Source organism: Vicia villosa, unplaced genomic scaffold, assembly GCF_029867415.1.
Source record: "Vicia villosa cultivar HV-30 ecotype Madison, WI unplaced genomic scaffold, Vvil1.0 ctg.001049F_1_1, whole genome shotgun sequence".
NCBI classification, from domain to species: Eukaryota; Viridiplantae; Streptophyta; class Magnoliopsida; order Fabales; family Fabaceae; genus Vicia; species Vicia villosa.
The window spans coordinates 475,816-495,417 of record NW_026705459.1 but is presented as its reverse complement, the minus strand read 5'-3'; the positions used below and the strand labels follow the sequence as shown (position 1 = coordinate 495,417).

General features: G+C 38.8%; 1 protein-coding gene across 1 annotated transcript; it reads right to left on the bottom strand.

Moving 5' to 3' along the window:
* Window positions 1-2,663: 2,663 nt before the first annotated feature.
* LOC131632906 (uncharacterized) lies at window positions 2,664-4,520 on the bottom strand. The gene has a single exon (XM_058903627.1). The coding sequence runs from the start codon at window positions 4,518-4,520 to the stop codon at window positions 2,664-2,666; it is 1,857 nt and encodes a 618-aa protein (XP_058759610.1).
* Between the last annotated feature and the right edge of the window lie 15,082 nt (window positions 4,521-19,602).

Below are 19,602 nucleotides of genomic sequence, written 5' to 3'. Positions count from 1 at the left end.
AAAAGGGACAAGATAGAGATCTTAGCTTGAGTTTGATCGAGTTGATCAATCACTTTGTAATCACTTTTCTTAATGATCCTCAAGAGTTGCTCGGCATCTTGTGCATTACGTGTTACAGGAGGGTCGACAGCAACTTGCTTCCCCTTTGCTTGCGCACTAGCATCCTTGTTGGTTTCTTTAGGAAGTGGAGGAGGGGCAGCAAAGATCCGACCACTACGGGTAATGCCACTAGTGCCAGTAATATTGGTGATGCTCGAATTACCCACTGGAGGACAATCATATTTCTTTCCTCGAATATACACAGCATTATAACTCCAAGGAACAGCCTTGGAATTACTCACAGGAGAGGGAACGAGAGATGAGGTTGAAGGGGTCAGAGGGGCATCTGGAACCTGAATAACCAACGGAGTTCTCGGAGCCTGAATGGCCAAGGGAGTACTCGGAGCCTGAATGACCAAGGGAGTACTTGGAGTATGGATGATCAAAGGAGTACTTTGGGCTTTCGTCGTATCAGCAGGAGAATAAGGGATCTCTAGAATAGCCACTTCGTCATCAGGAATAATTTTTTCCACTCTAAGGACACCTTCATCCATTAGTTTCTGGATTTCTTCTTTCAACCTAGTGCATTCCTCAGGGTTGGAAGAACATTGCAAACAGTAGTCATGTAGTTCACACAAAACCTTTTGTTGCATAAGATATTCTCTGACAACTGCTAGCGGCATCCTAACCTCATTAACATCATTTACCAGGATCTGATCATCACATAACTCAATAGCATTGGTCGCACCAGCATGAGGAGGCATAGGATTATTCTGCACATTAGGACCAGTAGGAGTGAACGAGATGAGCTTGTCATCGAGAAGATCCTGGACTTTGTATTTTAACGCTTTACACTTTTCAATCGTATGGCCTGGAGCGCCTGAGTGGAATTCACAACAAGCATTAGCATCATATCCTGGAGGAAGAGGACTAGGCGGAGGGCCCATTTCACGGAGTTGCACCAACTGACCAGCAAGTAATTGGGGAAGGAGCTGGGCATACGGCATCGGAATCGGATCTATAAGCCTATCAGGGTATCTCTGCCTTTGTGGTGCTCTTTGACCTTGAGGCCTAGGATTCTGTTGACGGTTCTGAGGAGCAGCAACTTGTGGTTGTGGTACGAAAGGCTGTTGGGGTGCCATCCATGGTTGTGGAAATGCAGCAGCGTATGCTTGAGGGGCATACGGATTGGGAACAACATATGGCATCGGGTAGTAAGGAGGTGGAACAGCAGAGTATACTGGAGTTCGACCTTGGTCAACTGAAGCAGTACTGGTTTCACCTTCTTTCTTCTTCACAAACCCAGCATACGACTTCTTACCATTACCACTTGAGTTGCTAGGACTAGTAACACCCTGAATGGTACCAGCTTTTACACAGTTCTCAACCCGTTCACCAATGATGACCACATCTGAGAAGGATGGAGAAGTATTACTAACCATGTGCTGAAGGTACGGCCCTTTTAGAGTACCCATAAACAGATCAATCAATTCTCGGTTGAGAAGAGGAGGTTGAACTCGAGCAGCAAGTTCACGCCACCTCTGGGCGTATTCTTTGAAAGATTCTTCAGACTTTTGTGACATATTTTGCAGTTGAGCGCGGCTCGGAGCCATAGCAGTATTGTAGTGGTATTGTTTCAAGAAGGCATCAACAAGTCCTCCCCAAGTACTGACATTGACCCTCTCAAGTTTCATATACCACTCCAACGGAGCTCCTGTGAGACTGTCCTGGAAGAAATGCATAAGCAGAGGTTCGTTCTCGGCGTGAGCGGCCATCTTACGACAGTAAGAACGAATGTGAGTTTCTGGGCAAGTAACTCCCTTGTACTTATCAAAATCTGGCACCTTGAACTTCGGTGGAATAACAATTCCAGGTACCAAGCTCAAAGCAGCAGTGTCGAAACTCGAAGTTTTAGCAACCTCAACGGCCTTAAGGCGTTCTTCGAGAGCTTGGTACATCTTAGAAGTTTCGGTCAACTCAGCAGTAAGATCATGTTCAAGATCAATAACCTCATGGTGGTCATCCACTACCTTTGCTATACCCTCAACAGGAATCTCCTTAGTTTTTACTCCCCCATCAGCAGAGTTAGTAGGAGTATCCTTGATCAATCCAGCAACGCTCTTTCTGAGCTCTTCTTGTCCTTGGACAACGACATGGAGAGTCTCCATAAGTTGGGTCATTCTTTCCCCCATAACATCCATATCCCTACGGAGGGCAGCTTGATTCTGTTCAAACTGATCCATGATTCTCTCGTTGCTCCTGGTGCGGTAAGGATGTAAGAAAGTCAACTTCGTCGTCGGAAAAGAAATCTGTTCTGTAAGGGACCCCAATTAGTGTCTTGTATAACAACCTGAAAAATGCAATGTGACAATGTGAATGTATGTGTGCATGTGTGCATATGAGGTGTTGTGTCATTTTCAGGGTATCCAAAGTAAGATTGATAGTCAAGAACAAATAACAACGTGACAAGAGAGATATCAAGTGAAAACGGAAAGCAATTCATTTTATTCATAATAGCTCCCTAAGGCGAGTAGGTTCATACACAAATAACAATGTTTCAAGATAAAGAACATTAGAGACCCCATCCAACAAATCTGGTGGTGATCTACAAACAAATTCAAATATCACTTCATCTCAGTGTAGAACAAAGGTCCTCCTTGTCTGAAATGGGCGTCACTCCACTTCTTTGTTTCGTCAAACAGCTTCTTAGTCGCCTCCCGATCTCTTCCTTTGACAAGGCTTTGGATCACTTCATCCTTTCGGAATAACTGCATGTCTAGATTCTTGCAGCAATCCCTAAGTTCGTCACACCCTTTGCATTCTGGGATATAGGTCTTCTCAAGCGCATTTGCTTCACTCATCATTTGATCTCTGAGCTTGACATTCTCTTTAGCTAGTCGGGCGGTGCGGAGGTGACTTCCTTTCAGTTGGGTCTCAACTGCTATTCTCTGAGTGGTCTCCTCTTCCAGTTTCTTCTTCATGGTCCTCAGCTCATATTTGGTTTCTTTCTCCAGTCGGAGCTTGTGGGCTTTCAAGTCTTCTTGGTACTCTCGTCTGAGCTTCTCTTTTTCTTCCTTTATAGTCTTTTCTATAACCTTTTGAGGGTCTTCAATAGGAGCAACAACAGCTTTTCCGTCCTTTTCAGTTCTAACCCTCTTCCTGGCTTGAGAAGACTCTCCTTTGAGAGTTTTAAGTTCACGGGCCAGTTCATTCTTTGTCTGTTTAAGGAAATAGCGCTTCAAATCCATTTCTCTATCTTTCTCTTTCAGTCTCAAATTGGCGACGCGGACCTGGTCAAAACGTTCCCTTGATACCATAGTTTCTGATATCTTCGGAGGTTGTGCATACAAGAGAGGAACCTCCGGGAATGGTAACAAAAGTGTCTTGACTCTCTCCTTAACCCAATCGGTGTAGGGCTCCATAGCAATGGCATTCTTGGCTCCCAGAGTGGATCTCTCACCTATATGAATGTTATTCCAGGCCTTCCTGATTTCCTCAAGCGCTACAGGGTCAGTTCCCTTTTCAAAGTACACGGATTGGTAAATCTCCCTATCCGAAGGCCCACTCTTCATGGTATAGCCCAACTGACGAAGAGCAAGAACTGGGTTATAGTTAATACATCCTCTTGTCCCAATGAGCGGGACGTTACCAAAGTTTCCGCACCTAATAATGACTTCAGATATGCCTGTTCGGAATTGATACCATACGATGTCATTTGCAGTAAGTCCCATGATTCTCTGAGACCATTTCTGAGTAGAGGTAACAAACGGACCACTAGCAGGCAAGTGAGATTTGAACCAGTTATACAACAGCGGCAAGCAACCTCGAATAGCCCCCCTTTTACCATGCCGAGAGTGAATGGAATAATATGTGTCAGCCAATAGGGTGGGGATTGGATTCTTGTCCATAAAAAGACATATAGCAGCCAAATCAACGAACTTGTGAATGTTGGGAAACATCACAATTCCATAGATCAGAGCGGCCAAAATAGCATTGAAAGCCCCCCATATTCCTTTGTCAGCAAATTCTTGAGCTTTTTCAACCAAGAAACTCATGTAGAAGCCATGAGTATCACCATTCTTCTTCCAGTTATCATGAACATCTCCAAAGCTCAAATAAAGAGCGTTGGCAATGTAATCCAACCTAGGTTTCTCCGGGACACAAACAAAAGGCACTCTGTGTTGAATCTTGATGTTGAGGAGGTAAGAGTACTCTTCGAGAGTGGGAGCTAGCTGATAATCTGAAAATGTGAAACAACGGATATCTGGGTCGTAGAACTGAAGAAGAGTAGATAAGGGCCATTCGTCGACACGCGAGTACAGAAGAGATAATATGTTGCCATAGTTGTCACTGAACACTGTTTCATTATGACCAATAACCAATTCACCCAACTGCCCCAGCTGAACCATGCCTTCACGGTGGAAAGTATAGGTGTGTGTGCGCCTTGTAGTTTCTCGGTTGGTGGTCACGTTGTTATCCATTCTTGACGGAAATTGATATTTTGGGGTACCCTGAAAAATGACATGCAAATGAGAATTAACTTTTTTCTTTTCTTTCTTTTCTTTCTTTTTTCTTTTTTTTTTTTTTTTTTAAAATTTAAACATGCTATGATGAAAATGATGCAGATTGGGTCCCCACGACATAGAGGGACCAAGGCAATAATTCTGAGCAAGAAGATATCATAGGATCAAAGGTCCGACATAGATCAGAGAACCAGAAGAACCATAATCATCAATAGAACCAAATAGTCAACAACAGAACCAAATAGTCACCAACGGAACCAAATAGTCACCAACGGTACCTGTCATGTATATCCCTCCCCACTCACGGGTGTAGTCTAGGTCAGGGTAGGTCAAAATGGCAACCAGCGTTATCAGTCCTCCTGAGGCACCAATGTTGTTGCGTCTACATGCCAACAATGATACCCCATTTGGACCTCGACTGGGCGTGGGTCTCATGATCGCACTAGACAAGACCTGACATCTCATCGGCGTCATGACTATCCACTCTATCCTAGGTATCCTATGTGTCAACTCTGGCCTGGGTATTGGGCCTTTTACCTCATAGAAACAATCCCACCCAACCTGCAAACAGTGAAAATATGTGGCCTTCACGGAGACCCATAATATAGTCCAGAATGCGGGAAAGTAAATGTACCAGCAGGAAAATAAACATGATATGCAAAAATAAATAAACGCAACATATAGACAAAACAAAACACACCCAGTAAATAAACAAACAAACGGATAGGCTAGGATCGACTCACTAAGGATGGACCCGCAATAGGTCTAGCAACATCCCCAGCAGAGTCGCCAGCTGTCGCACGCTCGCGAAAAATGAACAGAGTCGCCACCAATATATTTATCCCATAAGGGAAAGGAATATCAGGAAACCTAGGAAAGGAAGGAACAGGGTCTTGCGACCAGAGAATCAAGGTACGGGAGTCGGTTACGCGAGGGGAAGGTATTAGCACCCCTCGCGCCCATCGTACTCGATGGTATCCACCTATGTTTGTTTCTATCTAAAGGGTGTATAGCTATGTCTATGTCTAAATGCGAAATGAATGCAAAATGTAGGGAAAACAAAGAATTGTACTCGCACGGGCCCTACCCCGCTGCCTACGTATCCTTTTCAGGAATCAGAGTTACCGTAGCTCGGCTAAAGATTTTCTGTTTGTTTTTGTGTTTTTTAGTTGGGCGGAGTTAACGCTCGCGCTCTTGCATAAGGGGACAGCCTAGGATGCAATGGAGCGGAGATAACAATGCCCTTAAGAAAAAAGGGAAGAGAGAGAGAATTGGTTTGTATCTTTTAAGGGTAATTCCATGATGACGAAGACCCACTACAAGGCTTCGCATCACTTCCTTACTTTGTTTTAAATCTGACCATTTATTAGGTGTTTTGAAGTGTTTTTGGTTGGTGTTTTTTATGGGGATTTTAATTTTGTGACTTAGATCATACCAAAAAGAGTTTTGTTTTGCACATTTAGAGAACGCGCATCGAGGCCTACGCCACAATCGTTTCTCCAAAGAGCGGTTAAGAAATACATCGAGGCCTCACACCTCAATCATTTCTTTTCCGCTAAGTAACAGAGATAAAAAGAAGTTCGTTTGTGAATATTTAGAGAATGCACATCGAGGCCTACGCCACAATCGTTTCTCTAAATAACGGATAAGAAATGCATCGAGGCTTCACACCTCAATCATTTCTTCTCCGCTAAGTAGGAAAGAACATACATCGAGGCCTACGCCTCAATCATTTCTTTCCTACCATGAAATAAAGCAACGGTATGATCTTCATCGATTTTTTATTAAGTATTTTAAAAGTTGAAAAGAAAAAGAATGCAAACGGGAACTAATCCTATTTCTAATCTAAGTTGTTTATACAAGTCTAAATCCTAGTGTTAACATGTGATAAATTCTAAAAGGAGCAATAAAAGGTATTAACGAAAATAGGCCTAAAATAAAGCCAAGAATAAGAGCAATAAAGCCACACAAGCATCATGCAAAAATGACCATGAAATAGCACAAAATGACTCAACCATTAGTACAAAAATGAAACTAAAACTACTATTTTTTATGGGTTTTTATAAAAGAACTCAAATGTCAAAAATTACCCTAACAATCTAACAAAATATTAAAGGTTTTATCATGTTTTTAATCAACTAAAGGAAAAACTATTAGGGAGTGAACTAAGATCTAATATTGATTTTATGCTTTTTTATATGATTTAAAAATGGAATTATGAACTAAAAAATAAGAGCAAAACAAAGATTAAAAGTGAAAATCTAAGCTACACTGCAGGGGGTGGGTTAGCAGAATTTGTATGAACTAAAATTGTTTACAAGAAAAATTGGGCCTGATAGGGGAGGGGCGGATAGTAACAGCGTTCAGGCCCAGATTCAGAAACACAGTGGTGCGTTAGCAGTTTGGGGGTGAAACTCAGAAATAAGGCAAGGCCCATAACGTACCAAGGCCCAACGCTCCACTCACTAATCTCTTCCATTTTATTCATTCATTATTATATCAGCATGTGAAATTATTTAGCATATGGTTTATTAATTGTGATAAACGTAACATACACACTTTGCATCAATTAGTCACCTGGTGTTTAAGTCACAAAATGACAAGAACAAGCCTCAACCAATCAGAGCACACCAACGCACCATTCAATCATATAGAAGATGACAAAAACAAATAAAATGGGAGGAGCAACAATCACAACACGCCACGTAATCACGACGGAATAAAAATCAGGAAAAACAAAGACGCCGGAGATCCCTTCTCCGGTCATCTTCTCCGGCCATCAGGCGGCGGAGCTATACACACAATTCCAGAAATCGAAAGGGCTCATGTTCTCCTGACCGAAATTTCGCATAGATTCTTAATCTACCATCCGTTTCCTCTAATTCCTCCTCTAACACATAAACCGAATCATACTTCAGTGATCTTGTCATGAACAAAATTTACCAGCACATCAATCTACTCCTAAGTATTTACAGTATATGAACTCAAAGCTTAAACACTTAAACACTTAGCACATCAACAGATCGGTACCGATCGAGATTCAGATCTCCATAGCGACTCGATATATAGCATAACGAAGATGATGAAGTTGCGGTTGCCGGAGAAAGTAGTTAGAGCTTTGTTATGGTGGTTGGCGTGGTGGAAGTGAGTGGAGCTATGGTGGAGAGAGGGACGAGAAAAAGTTTGTTACGGTGGAGAGAGGGGTGAGAGAAAGTTTGTTATGGTGGTTGAGGGTGGAGAGAGCGAAGGAGAGAGAGAAGAGAATGATGAGAGAGTGAGGAGAGAGAGAAAGTGAGTGCGTTGGAACTGAGATGATGAATGAATGAATCCCGTCAATTTTATGAGGAGCTTTTGATTTATATAGTCGGAGGTACATGGAGGCTTATTGTGTGGTGCATGTATGGTAGCCTTATTTCTAAACTTAATGCACAGGTTGTGTTGCTCATAGTAAGTATTTCACGTGCTTTTCGTTTCAGTACAGTGCATGGCTTGATGAGGTAATAGTGAGCTGGCGATAATGAGTGGTGCATGCTGTGGATACAATATGTTTCGAGCCAAAATTCTGTCCAAGATGCTGTCTTTGCCCAAGTATCTTTCAGGCTATGGTTCATTAATTGATTCACTTTTGGACTCAATGTGGAGAGTACATGGAATAGAGAAAATTTGATGTTGGCAAGTTGGCGAAACGAAGTTTGGAAACGGGGCAAAAGGACCTGGAACATGGTGTGTGGTTGCTGCATGTGGCTGACGCGTGTGACTTGGTTTGGCCGCACATTACTGGCCGAGATATGACTTAGTCAGGGCATGACTTTGAGTGCCTCTATCTTGCTCATTACATGTCCAATTGATGTGACTCATAGCTCTTTGGAAAGGGGACATAGCAAGGAGTAGTTTGATACTAGTATTGCTCAAAATGTAGACTTGTGGAGGGAGAAAATAGCACTTGAATTCAGCCCACCATGTGTTTGTATAAATGCCTTGCGCGTGCCCTGGAATTTTGCCTAGCCAGATGCGTAACTTTGACTTTATGAAGATGAGACTTTGGGGCCTTGTAACTGATTCATTCTTTGTCCAAATGGCTTGATTCTTGCTTTGTTGGGTAGAGCACATGGAAAGGATTGGAATGATACCAAGTTTGCATTTGTAGAGTTCCTGAATTTCCCTAGAATTGGCTTCAAAGTTGGCACGCCACGTGCTTGATGAAATGTGTCACGTATGACCAGAATTGTGCCCAGCTTCATGACTTGAGTGAATGTAATTCTGAAAACTTCAACACTTAATATCTCTTGATCCAAGCCTCAAATGGAAAAACTCCCAACTAGAAAGTTGTAAAGGGCTATGATTTGAACACTTTTGATGTTGAGCTTGTCTTAAAATCCTGCCATTTTCAACATGATAATTGGACCTGAAGTCAGCTGCCCAGCCAATTGGAAATTCACTCAAAAATTCTTTAAGTGTAGAACTTTCCTCTTTTGGCAAGTTCCCATTTCAACTAAATTTCCAAATTTGGCAGTTTTGATTATTTCTTGATTTTTTTCATTTCTTTGACTTTCTTTGACCGATTTTCCACCAAAAGTCAATATTTGAATAATTTTCCTGATTTTGACCCAAAAGTCAACTGTTCTGATTTTTCGACTATTGATGAAATTCCCGATTAAATCTCTTCCAGTCAAATCCCGTCAAACAAGCTCATCCACACAGTCGGCATGAGAAGCTTTTCACACATAGAAACCGTTCCTGATTAAATGTTAACCAAAAAGTCAACTGGTTGACTTTGGTCAAAAAACCCTGACTTAAAGAACCGGATGGTTTGCAAGCCAGTATCCTTCAACCAATGCCTTGACTTGAGACAGAGAGAAACCCTAATCCAGGAGGGCTTCCTTAAACATGGAACCACATGGTTACACCTCAGTCTTCTTGTTCTCTGATCAAACTTCTTTGCAATAGAGCTCCTTCTTGCTAGCCTTTGAATATCACCAATGATATGAATGTATGAATGTGAGTTATGACCTAATTGATGTATGTACATGAATGCAAAACCTAAACCAGTTAGAAGTTAAGGGGTAGGACAAATTTGGGGTATGACAACATGCAAATAGAATGTGTTCTACGGAAGGCTCAAGTGAAGAAGCACATTTTTCAAAATTTTAGAAAAATAATTCTTAAACACCTACAATTTAGGTTGGAAAGAACATTAGAGCTTCAAGAGATCAACAATTAAACCTTGAATACAAGTCATGGTACCCAACAGACACAACAACCTCCATTTCGGAGGAAACCTTCACCTCTTGAAGATATTCTCAACAAGTTCATCCAAGCAACTCAAAGCAGTTTTGAGAAGGTAAGCCAACAAAACGAGACAATGAGCAAAAACCATGATACATCCTTAAAAAATTTAGAGATGAAAATTGGTCAACTGTCCCTTTAGGTAGCCGCTATATCGAGTTCTAGCATAGGATTTATTGTTAGCACGGTAGAAAATCCTAACAATGAAACCTGTAAAGCCTTGGAATCAATATTTGGGGCAAACACAAACCTGAGAGAGGATGAAATAGTTGAAGAGGTGATGAAGAAGAGGTAAAAGTAGGGAAAGAGAAAAAGTGAGTGAAAACACAAATGATTACTCGGGAAAAAGGATACAATTGTTCAACTTATAGATAGAAACTCACCATTAAGAAGGACTAAGAAATAGAGTCTGAATGATCCTAGTCCAGAGCTACCTTACTATGTTAAACCACCATATTCTATCATCAGGAAGAAACCAAAGGATGAAGATGAATCAGAGTTGTTTAAAAAGTTTAAGGAGATTCTTGCTAAACTCCAAGTGAGTATTTCATTTAATGAATTTTTAAAACTAATGCTTAAATATGCTAAGTTTATGAACGAGTTTTTGTCCATTAAAAAGAAGAAAAAAGAGGGTGAGAGGGTAGTTTTGATGGATAATTGCAATGCTATATTTTATAAAAAGATTCCACCCAAGTTGAAGGATCCAGGTCAGTTCATTATTCCTTGTAATGTCGGAGAAGTAAAAAAGTTTGCATGCTTTATGTGATTTAGGGTCTAGCATAAATCTGATGCCTTTAAAAATATTTCATGAATTAAATTTGGGAGAACCAAAACCTACTGATATGAATTTAACCTTAGTTGATATTTCGATTACTCATCCCTATTGTATTTTAGCATATGTTTTAGTACATGTGGATGGTTTAGTTTTTCTTGCAGATTTTTTAGTGGTAAACACGAAGGGGACAAGGAGGATTCCTTAATTGTCGGAAGGCTATTCTTGGAAACTGGGAAGTAACTGATAGATGTTGAATTAGTTGAATTTAATCTCCAGTTTAATAATCAAAAGGTTTTTTTTTTAATTCTTACAAATGGGCGCAATATGCGAATGACCTGGAAACCTTTTACAAAATTAAGGCTAAAGAAACCAAGTTGGACAAAGGATTAATCAGAGGTCATGTTTCCGGCGTGAGGGAAACCCTTGCGCCTAACATACCTTAGGCATTACTCGTCAAGCTAATGACAGTAAAAAAGCGTTTAATGAGAGGCAACCCATCAGTAAATTTATTTTTATCGTATTTTCATTCCATGTTATTTGAATTATTCATGTTCCTATTTGTATTTTATCAAAAGAAAGGTTGGAATTGGAAGAAAAATAAAGTGTAAGAATTATAATTGGGAGAAGAAAGAGAGAAAAGAAGAAAGGTTTCTAGAAAAATCACGTAGGTCGTTGCACGTGTGATGGGCTGATATCACACGCATGATGGCGAGTATCACGTGTGCGATAGAAATGTTACAAAACATAGGCTAATCCACTAGTTTTGAATTTTATGCATATGTGGCCTATCCTAGTTCCAAATCTTAAACGTCCTATGTGCGAGGTAAGTATATTAACTTTTCAGCTTATGCTATCAATTCTCTTCTTAATCTCCAACCTCCTAAGTCATGTGCTATTATAAATAAAAGAGATGAACACCATCAAATAATTGAAGCCATGGCTCAAGAAATACTAGATGCTTTCTGTAGATTAGGGGCTGAATGGGTGATATAGCATGACCTTGCGCTGCAGCTTAAAACAATCGAATTTCGCCCAATTCTTAGAGCTTGGGTATCTTTCTTTGTGCAAACTTTAGAAGCCACGTCTAACCAATATCAATTTATTGTTAAGAGGTGTTTAGGAGTGTTTACCAGTGGTTTCTGACAAATAACTGCTAGTCCTCCAAAGTGTTTAAACAATCTGGTTACTCGCAGGATCGACTAGATTGATCTTAGGACATAGTCAAATAGTGTTTCAGTGATTTGATTCATATTCAATAATCTTTCTAGTTTGTGAATCTATACAACTTTCTTATGTAAATTGCAATAAGTAAATGACTTCAAAATGAAATAAAGTAAATGCATAAATAACACGACTTTCGACTATAAATATAACACCCATATTTTATATTTATTAATTAATTGGATTTTAATTTAATTAATTGGATTTATGTAAATATGCGGTGATTAAAATAATAAAATTGGAATATGTAGTAATGGGTCAGTGTTGTAGTTAGTGAGAAAGGGGGTGCAATAAATAAGGCCTTTACTAAAGCTATGTTGTGTTTTTCATAAAACAAGAGTTCTGGAAGAAGAGAAATACAAGTGCATTTGGGAGAACGCAGAGAACGTGAAAGTGCGACAGAGGAGAAGAAGAGGAAGAGAGCTTCAAGGATCCCAAACTCTAAGGTAAGGGGGGGGACTCTTCCGGTTAACCTCTATTATCGGGTCGTAGGCGTTAGGATTGAAATCATATACTATTGATTCGATAGAGAATATGTTCTAGGTTGGGGTTTTGGTATTTAGGTTCAATTTTGTGAACTTTGTGTGATTACTTGTTGGTAGTGATTGTTGATGTTAAAAGTGTTGTTTGGTTGATGATATAACTCATATTGCATGTGAAATCCCTCTGTGTTTCGTATACAATCGTATTGGTTCGATTAGGGGATGTTTGGGGGGATTCAAGGTGCTGAAAACTGATTTTTGGGTTGCAGGTACGAGGTAATCGGTTACCGAAAGGGGTGTAATCGATTACCCATAGTAAAAACAGCAAATTTGGGGTTTTGAACTTCAGTAACCGATTACTGGTGTTTGGGTAATCGGTTACCGCTGTACGTTTTTGAAAAATACTTGTTTTTGTAAAATTCATATCTTTTGAACCGTAACTTCGTTTGGGTCCCCGTTCGAAGCGTTAGAAAGCTAAAGGAATGCTCTTTATGATTAAAATAAATTAATTAGCACTAGATAATTTAATTATTATGTGATTTTGAAAATGACATGTAAATGTATCTGTGTATGTCATGGATTAATGTTATTTAAGAATAACATGTATGGAGATTGTGTATTATGTGCTAATTGTGATACATGGAATTGATGAATGATAATTTCTATGTATTGTTGTGATTGTTACATGATGAATGTATGTTATACCAATGGTGGATAATTCAATATGTTGAATTGTGATGGATGTGTTAGACGTAGTATTATGATGATGTAAATCCCATGTTTTCGTTGTGTGGAGTTGATGTACTTGGTACATAATTGTGGAATGTATTATTGTTGTATGCATTATGTGATGAGTCGAGATATGATAATGTTGTTCATATGATTGAAGTGGCGATGTTGTGATAAAATTATTATAATGTTGATAATGTGATCACGTGGTGATTGTTTTAATTTCTAATGATGTTATTGTGATTGAATGATGCATATATGTAAACATACTTGATGATGATGATGATGATTATGATGAAATGAGTATTTGATGATGTTAGTCATTAGACTTGACGATGGTATAAGTATGTTCATGTATATTTGCATTCATTCATATTTATTGATGATGTTGTATCCATGATGAAGTGTTGGATCAGTGAAGGGCATGATTCCCATTGTGTGGAATCTGTGGTGGCAGGGCCGTATCTTGATGAGGTTGGATCGGTCATGGGTTATTCCCATTTGATGATGTTGGTACCACATGCATAGTGTCAGTTACATTCATATGCATGATTTTATAACATGATTGGATGTTTTCCAGTGTTATAAATATTGATGATGTGTTGGTTGTTTATGATGATGAAACTTGTCTAAATATATGTTGATGTTGGGTGAATATTATATTGTTGATGTTCTATCGTTTATGAACTGATAACATTATTTAATTGTGAATGAGACTCACCCTTACTATTGATCATTTTCAGATTGAGGATAGCGGCTGTTCGACTCGGTGAGGATTAGCTCATGAGTCAGTTGTTTAGTTAGCGTCAGGTGTCATGCTCTGATATTTGTAACACTGGGGACGCGATGTTTAGAGTTTATGTTTTATAACTCTGGTTATGTTTTGATGTTTTAGAGGATAAGTTTTAAAGATGTTAAACTTAATCCATATGATCTTGATTTCCGCTGTGTTAACATGAAATGTTTTATTTGATGATGGTTTGCCTCAGTGAATGCATGACATGACTGAACGATGTTAATTTAATTTTGAATTGTGGCACCCTTATTTTTATGTACTCTGAATAAACTTATTTAAATTGCCGCGGGGTTTATAAGGGTGTTACAATAGTTGTATCAGAGCAGGTCTGTTCGTTCAGCCAATTATCGAGTCAGCTAAGTTGCACGACAGTTGTATATTGTCGGAGTTTTATCCCTTGGTACACGACATGTGAGGGAATCACTGTCGGTACTTGGTTGTTTTGTTGCAGGTGTTGGATTGAAACAAGTGGGGGAGAAGCTTCACTTCTCGATTATGCATCGGTTGTAAGATGATTGGTTCAGTAGACTGTTGTTGGCAACAGTGCAAGCGTTGTGGAGTTGTTGTTTCCCGAATCGAAGGTGACTTGGAATTAAGACTTGGCTGGTAATTAAGTTGGAGCATCTTGAAGGAGGATGATTAGATGTAATTGATGATTATTTGTAGGAGAGGGAAATTAAAAAGTTGCAATGTATCAGCTCTGCTGGTGGACTGCAAAGTTGTCAGTTGAGTAGCCTTACGTCTCGGAAGAGGTTTAGTTGCAAGTTTGCAAAGAAGATTGCGGTCGTAATGTTTCAGAAATCGCACTTCGACGATTGGATGTGTTGCTTAAGTTATAAGAATGTTTTGAAGCGAAGAGGTATGATAAGGAGCTGCATAGAATGTGATTGATTTGAAGAGGATGAGTTTCGGAGCGGAATTTCCGCAAGCAAAACACAGGAAAGTTGCTGAATCGTTATGAAACTTCGAAAATTCATAACTGGAGTTCTGGACATCCGATTTGAGTTCCGTTTGAAGCGACAGAAAGCTAACGAGATGAAATTTGTTGTAAAAATGGTTTCAGAAGCTGTAACATATTTAATTGTGACAGGATGATGTTGGAAAGAGGTGAAGTTGCGGTTACGCTTGTTCTAAGAGCTAGACTTGTTTGTTGGTACTGCACGGGATGTCAGTGTCAGAGTTGAACGGATTGAAGGAATAATTAAAGAATTGTTGAGAAGCAATTTTAGGAATTAAATGTACCATTAGAGGAGTTATGGAGATATCAGATAGAGTGTCGCTGCATAATGTCGATGTTGCATTTTGGATGAAGTTGGAAAATTCATATCTTGAGTTTCGAGTGTCGGATTAATGTGCCGTTTGAACCTACGAAGAAGAGAGATTATGTTCTACCCTATGGGAGAGTTATAAATACAGTAGAGTGATCCTATGAGGAGATATTCTGAAGTCGGTTTAGGAAGCGTGAAACTTGTTGAATAGGAATGGTTACTACCGCGATTGTTTGAAACGAAGTTGAGTAGAACATGTTGTTGATGAATAGGTTGAAGAGATGTTCGGTCATAAAGATGATTTGAGTACCGATGGATTTTAGTGAGAAGTGAGTTAGTAGTAAAGGTGTAATAAACTTTAGAACTCTTGGAGTCATATTTGTGGTGCCTAAGTAACGATAGGTATAAAAGAAGAATTGTAGAGAATTTCTAACACCTATTGATGCGAGGAAGACTTTGTTGAGATTTCGAGTGGAATGATGTTTGGGCGCGAAAGATGTCATGGAATTTGGAGTAAAACCACGAGTTATGAATGTTGTGTACTCCGTTGAGTAGCAAGTCTTTAGTGAATTGTTGGATTATGACGATGTTAATGAGTTTGAGTGCAAACTCGGAAAGGACACTATTATGTAGTAACGACAGTTTATGCTTAAATATGGTTGTCGGCTATCTATTGACAAATTGAGGACTTGATCACCCTTAATCTCTTGTTGATAGTAGACGGAATCATATGAATGGGATGAAATTGTTTGTTACCTTAATGGTATAAGATGTGGTGAATGCTAAGCCGTGAGAATAATCACTCACCATGTTGTGTGAACTTATGAAGAAATGAATGTGAAAGAGTGCGACATATTGGACGATGACTTAAGACGGGTAATCAGAGTCGCACAACGAAAGTGTGATGTGGAGTAGTGTTATGGGTACTACTAGTGGACAGTGAGGAACTAATGTGTCGGAAGCCTACGTAGAGAATATGAATTGATCTATATGTTGGATTTAGAATCTAGTGGATGTAAGGATGCCGTGCCGGAAGATTATGACTCTTTTGAATAATTTCCGAGATGATGAGTATGTTATTATGGTTGTACGTAATTAACGAGTATGTATTCGGCAAAGTGAAGATGATGAGTTGATACTATATGATGCCATAACAATTTTGTGCTGTTGTAAAGCGTTATTGTAGATTTCCAAATATAATGAAGAATTATACTTTAGGAAGGATGAAGTTGATTTAATTCTTAGAGAAGAGTGAGACTCAGTTTGAGCTATTTTGTAAGCAATGGTATATTGAGGCAGATGAGTGTAATTATAACTACTTGTGTGTGCTCGTTCCGATGGTTGGAATGTTTTAATAGATGTAGTAACTCAGGAATTTATTTTGAGTGCGTGCAAATATTGCTAAGTGGTAACTTAGTACCATGTATGGTAAAGAAGGATTTTAAACGAATGAGTAAAGAGAGTCGGAATTGGGTAAAACTCAGAAATATAATTGGTAATGATAGTTGTAACGAGTAACCAGAGTAGTGCAGCGAAAGCGGACTATAACGGGTTAGATAATTGCTGGTGTGACTCGAGAGGAGTCAGATAGTGGAAATTAAATGGTATAGGGATATGCTTATTGAGTTCTTGAAGGAAGCAGTTGGTGATAAATTTTATCGCTCAGACGGGAAGGTATGTTTAAGGATGGTACGTTCGGTAGATGGAATGCATTACTGCAGTGTCGAACGGGTGTAATCATGCTATGGATAAGGAATGATATTACACAGACGTGTGTAGCGGAAATCTAGATTAGTGTTGAGTGATGACCTTATTGACAGATGCAGATAAGTTAATGTCATGATGACAGTGCTATTAAGTAGTGGAATATTGAGAAGGGCGGATAGGATTGTGGAAAGATCCTTGTCCTAAATGAGGTTTTGATCTCGCTTTCTAGGATGGGATCCTAGTGCGTATGTATAATTTCTATGATGGAGAGGTTAAAGAAATACTACACATCTTGCGGACGTGGACGTTGGGTTCTCTTTCGGTTTGAAAATGAATTTGATTTCGAGATGGTAAGATGAAGGATAGTGTACAACTATGAGTACGCGTTTGGTTAACTATTCATGTCTTATTCAGTCATTGGGCGCATTGTGTGGGTTGTACCTCAATTATTCCATCGTTGTTAACCTTTTGGAGGGATAACGAGTGGTACACCTTTGGAGGGTCATATGCGACGTAAGAGTTGAGATTGAATGCATGAGACATGCTTTATGTTGGTTATGTCAGATGAATTTTGAGGATCGACTAGGGAAATGTTACCTGGGAATTGGAGAGTCAGATGAAGGACTCATATCCGGAACTTTTCACTTGAAGTATGTTTTCGAGGACGAAAACTCTTTTAGTGGGGGAGAGTTGTAACACCCCATATTTTATATTTATTAATTAATTGGATTTTAATTTAATTAATTGGATTTATGTAATTATGTGGTGATTAAAATAATAAAATTGGAATATGTAGTAATGGGTCAGTGTTGTAGTTAGTGAGAAAGGGGGTGCAATAAATAAGGCCTTTACTAAAGCTATGTTGTGTTTTTCATAAAACAAGAGTTCTGGAAGAAGAGAAATACAAGTGCATTTGGGAGAACGCAGAGAACGTGAAAGTGCGACAGAGGAGAAGAAGAGGAAGAGAGCTTCAAGGATCCCAAACTCTAAGGTAAGGGGGGGACTCTTCCGGTTAACCTCTGTTATCGGGTCGTAGGCGTTAGGATTGAAATCGTATACTATTGATTCGATAGAGAATATGTTCTAGGTTGGGGTTTTGGTATTTAGGTTCAATTTTGTGAACTTTGTGTGATTACTTGTTGGTAGTGATTGTTGATGTTAAAAGTGTTGTTTTGTTGATGATATAACTCATATTGCATGTGAAATCCCTCTGTTTTTCGTTTACAATCGTATTGGTTCGATTGGGGGATGTTTGGGGGGATTCAAGGTGTTGAAAACTAGTTTTTAGGTTGCAGGTACGAGGTAATCGGTTACCGAAAGGGGTGTAATCGATTACCCATAGTAAAAACAGCAAATTTGGGGTTTTGAACTTCAGTAACCGATTACTGGTGTTTGGGTAATCGGTTACCGCTGTACGTTTTTGAAAAATACTTGTTTTTGTAAAATTCATATCTTTTGAACCGTAACTTCGTTTGGGTCCCCGTTCGAAGTGTTAGAAAGCTAACGGAATGCTCTTTATGATTAAAATAAATTAATTAGCACTAGATAATTTAATTATTATGTGATTTTGAAAATGGCATGTAAATGTATCTGTGTATGTCATGAATTAATATTATTTAAGAATAACATGTATGGAGATTGTGTATTATGTGCTAATTGTGATACATGGAATTGATGAATGATAATTTCTATGTATTGTTGTGATTGTTACATGATGAATGTATGTTATACCAATGGTGGATAATTCAATATGTTGAATTGTGATGGATGTGTTAGACGTAGTATTATGATGATGTAAATCCCATGTTTTCGTTGTGTGGAGTTGATGTACTTGGTAAATAATTGTGGAATGTATTATTGTTGTATGCATTATGTGATGAGTCGAGATATGATAATGTTGTTCATATGATTGAAATGGCGATGTTGTGATAAAATTATTATAATGTTGATAATGTGATCACGTGGTGATTGTTTTGTTGTCTAATGATGTTATTGTGATTGAATGATGCATATATGTAAACATACTTGATGATGATGATGATGATTATGATGAAATGAGTATTTGATGATGTTATTCATTAGACTTGATGATGGTATAAGTTTGTTCATGTATGTTTGCATTCATTCATATTCATTGATGATGCTGTATCCATGATGATGTATTGGATCAGTGAAGGGCATGATTCCCATTGTGTGGAATCTATGGTGGCAGGGCCGTATCTTGATGAGGTTGGATCGGTGATGGGTTATTCCCATTTGATGATGTTGGTACCACATGCATAGTGTCAGTTACATTCATATGCATGATTTTATAACATGATTGGATGTTTTCCAGTGTTATAAATATTGATGATGTGTTGGTTGTTTATGATGATGAAACTTGTCTGAATATATGTTGATGTTGGGTGAATATTATATTGTTGATGTTCTATCGTTTATGAACTGATAACATTGTTTAATTGTGAATGAGACTCACCCTTACTATTGATCATTTTCAGATTGAGGATAGCGGCTGTTCGACTCGGTGAGGATTAGCTCATGAGTCAGTTGTTTAGTTAGTGTCAGGTGTCATGCTCTGATATTTCTAACACTGGGGACGCGATGTTTAGAGTTTATGTTTTATAACTCTGGTTATGTTTTGATGTTTTGGAGGATAAGTTTTAAAGATGTTAAACTTAATCCGTATGATCTTGATTTCCGCTGTTAACAAATATGATGTTAACACAGACTATATTCTGAATAAACTTAATCCATCATCAAATAAAACATTTCATGT